The sequence below is a fragment of the Uloborus diversus genome, chromosome 7 (genome assembly GCF_026930045.1).
Source record: "Uloborus diversus isolate 005 chromosome 7, Udiv.v.3.1, whole genome shotgun sequence".
Lineage (NCBI taxonomy): Eukaryota > Metazoa > Arthropoda > Arachnida > Araneae > Uloboridae > Uloborus > Uloborus diversus.
The window spans coordinates 107,685,940-107,694,783 of NC_072737.1; the positions used below are offsets into that span (position 1 = coordinate 107,685,940).

General features: G+C 35.2%; 1 protein-coding gene across 1 annotated transcript; it reads left to right on the forward strand.

Annotated features, from left to right (window-relative positions):
• The first annotated feature begins 1,957 nt into the window (after positions 1-1,957).
• On the forward strand, positions 1,958-8,518 carry LOC129226014 (nephrocystin-3-like). Its single transcript, XM_054860588.1, has 2 exons — positions 1,958-2,008; positions 4,891-8,518. Exon 2 carries the CDS (start codon positions 5,211-5,213, stop codon positions 6,507-6,509), a length of 1,299 nt encoding a protein of 432 aa, XP_054716563.1. The 5' UTR covers positions 1,958-2,008; positions 4,891-5,210; the 3' UTR covers positions 6,510-8,518.
• Positions 8,519-8,844: the final 326 nt, after the last annotated feature.

The following is an 8,844-nucleotide window of genomic DNA, read 5'->3' on the forward strand; positions in this document are numbered from 1 at the left end:
ATATTCGCAGCGCATAGATTTTCTGTAAAGTTTCTAGCTTATCCTTCCTATCTTTCATATGTTTTTTTTCCGTTCAAACTGATTGTGTATTTTCCTATGATTGTCAGGTGAAATACGTTTCATGTATTAATAAACAAAAGCAGACAATACAAATTCATAAAAAGTGGAAACGTTTTTCATACGTGTATGAGATTAGAAAGATAGTTTTTTGTCCACCATTTTACTCAAGAAATTCATTCAGATGTTGGTGTTGTATCTAATAAATAATTACACAGATATTCATAGCTAGGGTACCATAACTTACACAGGCTAAATCAGAATAATTTCTTCATTACCAGAGAGAGGGTAATAGGTGAAGTGTTAAAAATCCGAAAATAATTAAAAAAATAAATACATTTTAGAACAATTGAATATTAAAATGAAAATCTCTGTTCAAGTCTTAGCGTTGAATTAAAAGAGATATAACTGAAAATTAAAACTATTAAAGTGTAGCAATTGCTAATCATGCATTAAATATTGCTTATGGCGGTAAAGGGAATGAGCGATATATTCTTGAATGTTAGAGTAGGCTGTTTAACTGCAAGTACCTTAACCTGATATCGTTTAATGAGAATTAAAAAAAAAATCCAATAAAAAATGGGCTACATCCTGAAAATTAAATTACAGTGCTGGCCAAAATAATAGACTAAAGAGTTTTTTTTTTGTTTTTTGTACACTATTTGTATTAAAATACTATTTATTTTACTGTTAAAGTACAGTACATACTGTACACTGATTATTACGTTATTTTGGTATAATTTAATGTTTGCAGGTGGCAGCACTGTCTGTTTGTTTATGTTCTTTGTTTATCTACCTACCAGGAACATAACCTCAATCAGTTTAAACAGTTCACTAGTTCTTTTTATTAGTGTGTTCTGTTATATTTAAAGTTAGTTTTTGGTAATTAGTGAGCATGTGTATGTGAGTATATATAGTAGTGAGTATAAACAATTTTTTACCACCTTTTTTAAAAATTTAAGAAATGATGTAAACCTTGTGAGAAGTATGCCAAAAAGACTTAAAATGCTCAACAAGAACAAGGGAATGCATAGCATACTAAATATTAGATAATTATTTCAACTGTTCGTTAATGTGTCTATAGTTATGTAATCAATAAAGAATTTGCTTTTAAAACAATCTTAGTCTAATCATTTGGCCAGCACTGTATTTGCGGTCAAGTATTGATTAGCAGCATGGTTACAATTTAAGGGATCAAAAATACTCGGTAGGTGGTGCAAAACGAACTTGGTGGCTATTTTCAAGCTTTTTTTTCTCGTAACCCCGCGAACAGATGTGGAGGCGCTCAGAAGTGCCCCGCTGCGAATTCACGAGGGGTCACTGTGACCTCCCAAAACATCCTTATTCGACAAATTTTATCTGATGATTTGACATTGTTATCATCATTCGGTGAAATTTGGAGTTTTATTAGGCAAAAATGATCTACATTCGGCAAAATTTGGAACTCCATTCGGCAAAATTATTACCATTCGGCAAATTGAGAATTTCCTCCCTCCCATAAATTTGAGTTCGGGGCACCATTGAGCGCTCTGAGTAAAATTTTCGGATTATTATCTACAAATTTGGGCGAAAGTTTTGAGATCCGGGCTTTCCGGGCAAAGTCCAGAAACCCTATTTGTTGCTTTACTGAGAAGTTTATTTTTTTTTTCAAGAGGGAAATAAAAAATATATTATCTCGCAAAGAGTTTATCATCAGTCTTTCGCCTTATAAAGTGAAATTCCACAGTTCAATCCTTTGAATCCATCAAGGTCAGAAAAGCGGAGAGTTTGGTTACAGCACGCGTTGTCAGTATCTGCAGCTGATATAATACGTCACAATTATGGCGCCATAACCTGAGAAAAAACCGATAACGGTATAACATCGGATGTGAAGGGAGGAGGGTTGATCATAAGTGTTGACACATTTCCCGTTTACTCGCTAGCGATGAGCAATATCGTTCTTCCTTTGCAGGTATTTTCTTTTGCTTTTTCTTCTAAGTAGCTATATTTCTTCAAACAGGTGGGAGATCTGGGTGAGAACAGGGAAGCCCGATGGGAGGTTACTGTCTTTCAGAAAATTTCCTTATTCGCAAAATTATAATCATTCGGCGAAATTTGGAGCTCCATTCAGCAAAACTATCATTATTCGGGGGAAATTTGGAGTTCAATTCGGCAAAACTATCATCATATGACAAAATTTGGAGCTTCATTCGGCAGAATCATCATTATTCGACAAAATTTCGAGTTCCATACGGCAAATGGAGAATTTTTGCCCTCCCAAAAATTTAAGTTCGGGATGTTCCTAGGTGGGAGCAAACCGGGCCCTTGCCCCCGGGTGACAATTACAAAAAGACTTCGAAAGTCTCATTTTGAGCGTCTCAGCGTAGTCCTTTAGATTTTGGAAAACGTTAAAAACTGCTGTGGGTATAAGTGTAGCTAATGCAAGAACAAGGGGTGCCCACCAGGAGGGGGATCACAGTAGACTACGCTTTTGAAATCTTTGAAGAAGGATGTTTTTAAAGATATTTCTCACCTTTTTAGTGGGTTCAGTTCTGAGGTAACAGTTGAGGGGTGCGCGGGCCCCTGTGCTCTTCAGAGCATGAGAGTTTTGCGGAAGGGAGGAGTCATCAATCGTCCCATTGATTCTGCCACAAGCATCGACTCGACATCACATATACATAACTTCTGCCATTTCATTCTTCTTGCGAAGAATTCGCAACCACGGATTGCAGTTCGGAAGGCCATCACATAATTTTGTTTCTTATTTTAACGTCATCAGAATTGATTTTTTTTCTCTTCAAATTTTCGGGAATTAAGTTCAGACTAACTTTAAAGCTTGTTCAAGAATCTTTCTCAAGTATTTCATGTAAAGAAAAACACTATTATGAACTTAAGGTGGTTTCTATCTATACGTTAATTAACATTTCAAATTAAAAAAAAAATGGATGATGAAGCTCTGAATTATTCACAAAGACTGCTCTATTGGAGAACAAATATTTACTGAATTTAAGTATGGTACCAGTGTGAGCTAACTACAAAAGTTTAAAAAAACCTGCAAAAATAACGAAACTAAACATAACCCATAACATAACATTGTTACAGGGAATTGCAGGTATTTCGGAGTTACATGACACCAATTCATCAATACAACATAAAAAAGTTTGAAGGAGTAATTTCTTTTCCATCTATTGGTTTTCTTGAAATAAAGCATGTGTAGCAAAACGTGACATGCTGACATTCCTAGTTCACCAAAACTATTCTATAAAACATTTCAGATGACATATTATCTCTGCCTTGGTTTTTTATAAAAGTAAAAGCAGTGAAATGCTTTGCACTCCATTTTGTTTTCGGTATCGCATGTAGCAAAAAAATAGAATGCTGATAAAAAAAAGCCGCAAATATATAGCTAAAAAATGTTTTATAGGGCAAAAGGTAGCAATTTATGGTTATTATTACTATTTTCCCCCTTCCTTTCATAAATCTGAAATTTTGATGAAAACCTTATTGCTCGAACTGACAAGATTATTTGTTTTGTTATTTATTATTATTATTATTATTATTATTATTATTTTGGTATCTTGAAAATGCATCAAAATTATTGAAACACAGTTTTAAAGATGTTCTAAACTTCCTTCGAATGACTTCTTGCAACAGATATTTAGCTACATTTTAAGGTATTTTGTATTTCATTCAAATGACAATAGAAGTCAAAATCCCAAGAATTTCTTTTGGTTTCACCGTGATCTAACGCTGCAATGCACCGTGCAATATTGCAGCCTTAGAATATTGTTTAAATGAGCTAAAACTGCATGTGAAGAGAAAAACCGACAAAAGTTTGGATGTTCGGTATAAACGAAAGTCGAACTTTCCTCATTTATTTTTTTGTGAATGCGTCTTTTATTCATAATCTTGATTTAAAGAACACGATGTCTGCAGCACTTACAAATATTTGACCTCCTACACGCGAAGTAATTAGCAGAATCAACTTTTTCGAAAAAGTTGATTGGCGTTTTTCGTTGTCTTCACTCGAAGCAACTTGGTTGCATTAAATTTTCTTTAAAGCAGCCAAATTTATTCAAGCAGCTGCTCCACAATTCTGTTAAAACTGAACCGAGTTGACTTTCAACTAATTTACTCGTGTGTGGAACAAGCGCTTAGTAATGTCATGATGAATGTAATCAACTAAAAAGTTGATTCAAGTAAACGGGAAGAGAATGGTAGTGGCACATGTGCCTGCTGTGCCAAGCACCAGGCACAGTTGACTGCCGTGTTAAGGATGACATGTGATTCTTTCTTTTTCTTATCTGGTTGCAATTCCTAATAACCACCCGTCCGAAAGTTGTTTCAACTAAGTTGCTCATTGCGAAGGCGGCCTTACTAAACTGCGATGTAGAGAAACAGCGGTGAAGAGCGAAAACAATTTCGCAGCATGCAAACAATTCGGTTCGAAACCTGGAAAAAGATTTTGTCGTCCTTCGATTCCATTTTTGCCTTTGTTTACCTGAAAACATTATAAAACACCTTAATGCTTAAACCCCTTTAAAATTTAAAATACATTAGAATTTCTTTTTTAGAATGCATTATGTGCTCTTCTGATTGAAAAAATAAATAAATAACCAAAAGTAAATGATTGATTAAATAAATTAGAAAAATATGAACAATTTAATTAAACGATAAAGTAAATTAAAATAAAACAAGCAAAGTAACTGTTAAGTTTTTCACAACAGCATTTTAAAATAAAAAAGAAATACAAAAGAAGATCCGTTCGAATCTTACTAAAGTAGTACTGATGTATCTACTGATTTATCAAATATTCTTTTACGATATTTATACCATTTTCCTTTTTGTCTGTAGATGTTACTGATACCAGTGCTGTAAAGCGTTTCAGAAAGAAGGTTGCTAATTTTAGACAAGAATAAGACTTGCTTTCAGAAATATTTGAATATTTTAAGTACGGAGTTTGATGTCCACATACTTTTCAGCAAAAAAAGAGAGTTCAATCTAACGAAAGTGACAGAGCATTTTTAACCCACCTTTTGCATATTTCATAGAATAATGATGTCCTCTAAGTGAAGAAATATGTACTCTTTTTAAGAAGTTCAACTTCGAAGAACCTGATGATCCCTCCGACAGTACTTTAGTTTCTACAATAATTAAACAAAATGAGGACATAAATGATGATGAAAAACAAAAACAATTTTTGGAAGAGGCTATTCGGATATTTGAAGAACATCATGGAAAAGAACCAAGCTGCTACGACCGAGTTATATGCCTGTTTAGGTGATATTCATTGTAATTTGGGAAACTACCATGAAGGAAAAGATTTAATTGAAAATTCATTAAATTTTTTCGAATCCCACAAAGACGAGACAGAGCCTCTGAAAAGAGCAGAAGTGCTTGTGAAGTTGGGTGTGGCTTATGTATTCCTAGACAAACAAAAAAAGGCGAGACAAATCCTCGAAAAAGCCTTACCAATAATTGAACAGAACTTTAGCAGCAGTAATATAAATTCTGCCGTGCTACTGTATAGACTAGGCGTCGCTTATGGTGATTTAGGCGACTACCACAAGCAATTAGAATTTCTCGAAAGAGCACTGGAGGTGATTGAGAGCTACTATGGGTCAGAACACTTCGAGTTTGCTACCAAATTAGCTGGTATGGGAGCCGGCTACGTTTTCCTTGGTAATCATCTAAAAGCTAAGGAACTCCTGGAAAGAGCCCTACCTGTTATCCAGAAACATTTTGGACACGAGAGATATGAGGTAGCAGAAGCTATAGCTAACTTGGGGGTAGTTTATGGAACATTAGGTGATTTTGAAAAAGAGAAGGAGTTATTATCGCAAGCCGTGTCGAACATTGAGAAACGCCATGGTGCGGAACATGTTAAAGTTGCCGTTACGCTTGTGAATTTGGCTCTATCTTATGGTGCTTCTGCAGATCCAAGAAAAGAAAAAGAATTGCTCGAACGAGCATTAGACATCTATGAAAAGAATTATGGATCAGAACACTCTGAAGTTGCGAAGACATTGATTCAGTTAGCTTCCGCCCATGAGGCGCTCAAAGAGCATCCCACGAGGAAAGACTTGCTAGAACGAGCTTTGAATATCACAGAAAAGCGTTTGAATAGTGGAAGTGTCGAAGTAGCGGAAGTTCTAGTGCTCCTAGCATCTGCTTATAAGGACTTAAACGATCGGTACACCGAGGTACAGTTGCTAGAACGAGCTGTTGGAATATTGCAGAGGCATTATGGTTGTGATCACCTGTATGTGGCCGAAACGTCAATTACTTTAGGCTTAGCGTATGGTGCTCTTTCCGACACCAAGAAGCAAAATGAACTTTTGAAAGAAGCGCTTCCCGTAGTTGAAGAATATTACGGGCCAGATGGTGCATTGTTGAAACTGGCATCAGCTGCTTTGAGGTCTTCAGGTGGTATTTTCCGCAAAAAGCAGTTTAAATGTTGTTGCATTTCCTAAAATAAATCCTCCAGATATGCGCGAATCTACTTAATGATGCAATTAAGGACCAATTATTTGAACTATTTATTTATTTTCTCTGGTTTTGAATTCACTGAAGTTTTTTTAAACTTGCTCAGGTATTTAATAAATGTTTGTAAAATTTATAAATGAATGTATCGTCGCGTCAAAGCAATAGTAGGATATCTTGCTGTTATTCCTACGATTAGATATCTTACTGTTGCTCTGAGGTGCCGATATAGTTAATTTAGTTCTATGTTTACAAAAGCAGCGGAAGACTTCAAATAGTAAAAACGAAATAACTGGTATGTAAAAACTTCAGGCTTACATGTTGCCGGTATACAACATTTATATGTAGGTAAAACGACTTTCCAGATTTTTTTCATGACATAATATACACACAGGAATAAAAACTTCATATATATAATGTATATGTTACAACGAAAGACCGAAATTAGAAAAAGTCGACTTTGGTATGTGAATGTTCAAATTCACCGGCTAATGTCGACATTTATCATGTTTCGGGCTTGACAGCAACATATCGTCGCTTGAAAGCAACAGTAGGATGTCTTACTGTTATTACTGGGATTAGATGTCGTACTGTTGCTCTGAGTTGACGGTATACAGATCACAAATTCTGTTGTAGTTTTTACTAAATAATCTTTTACGTGAGTAAATAAATGCTATTCAATCAGAATAATATTATACAAGAGTTGGATTCCTTCTTATAAATGTTAGAATTCCGTTTTATAATAAAAGAATGCTTTAATGCAACCCTTTCACACATGACATTCGTATGTTCTGGATGTAAAAATGCTATTATATAAAGGAGGAAGGCTACATAAAACACCCCAGAAGCAAAGGACTGTAAGTGACAAAATTAAATATTTGGACATAAGTAGTATAAATGGAATTCTGTTAAAAATTCAGAAAAAAATTTAGGGTAAATATTACTGTAAAACGAAATATTTAATACAGAAAATTTTTACAATGACTTTTACCGGAAAAAGTAAGTGATTGTAACGCTAGTTAGTACACCACGTGACTGATAGTGTGAAGCGAACAATTCTTTGTTATATTCCGCCGTCCCTCGAGGTCCATCCAGTGTGGTGACTTAAACAGCGTACCCCGACCAACGCCATCCAGGTTCAAACCTGTCTGCTTTAACCTCGTCATTCGGCATAAAAAAAAAAGATAGCATTCTTGTTTTTTTGCCGTAAAATTTTACAGTAAAATATAATTTCGCGGTAAAAAAGTACTGACAACACGGATGCAGTACTTTTTACCGTAACATTTCAGAATTTTTTTTACAGTGTAGGAAGAACTCTCATCTATCTTGGGGCAAAAGGATGGTAATAGTATACTTACAAGGTGCTGATATATGTCATGATTTAGAATAGTCTTTTAATGGAAGCATGCATACGGTTTGAACTTAGCTCGCGTTTTACTCAAATCTTTCAGTCCACTTACTGTCCACCACTGGCAAGTTGAGTTCCGCTGCCCGAACGATTAAACGGTTCCATCAGTTGAAATAGGGGTGAGGAAAAACGGTGTAAGAACTTGCGGATTTAGTTTGCAGTGTTATTGCCCGTTTGGCGAACAATTTAATGCAGATAAGAAGTAGCAAGCGGTACAGGATTTTCTCGCCAATAAAAGGGTTGCAATGGTAGCCCAACTCTGCACCTAAGAATTCCTCTTCAAACTTATCGTTTTTCCTTGAAAGAAATGGACTTCATTAAGGCCATAACTCAACTTCTCAGAGGTGGACAGTTCATCCCTTTGCTTCTCGCTGCCTCATGCATAATATTTTACCACAACATCCGAATATGCCACAGGTTAATTGCCGTGAGAGTTTAAGAAAAATATTGCAATTTGTCTCTAATCATCATGTTTTTCATAACACTTTTCCCTCTGTGCAAGCTACTCAATTGGTATTGCATTACTTATGTACATAGTCATCATTTATTTATTGTTTTACTATTGAATAATAAAGTATGTTATGATCCAATTGCATTTTAAAGTTTCGTGTCTTTTATGTTCCACAACAAAAGTGAAATTTGGTATAGTAAAACCTGTGAAGTTGACCACCCTTGTAAGTTGACCACCTGTCGAAGTTAACCGTTTTTTTTTAAGGCACGGAATTATCCCTTATCATATAAATCAACCTCTGTCAGTTGACCACCTATTTAAGTTGACCACTAAATTAGTGCACCGCAACTTACACAGGTTTCACTGTATTTAGATTCTTAGAGATGTTTCCAGTAAAAGATTAGCTAAGAAAACGAAAAACATATAAGGGTCATTCTCACAAAAAGGTGACTTTTACAGTCCCTTA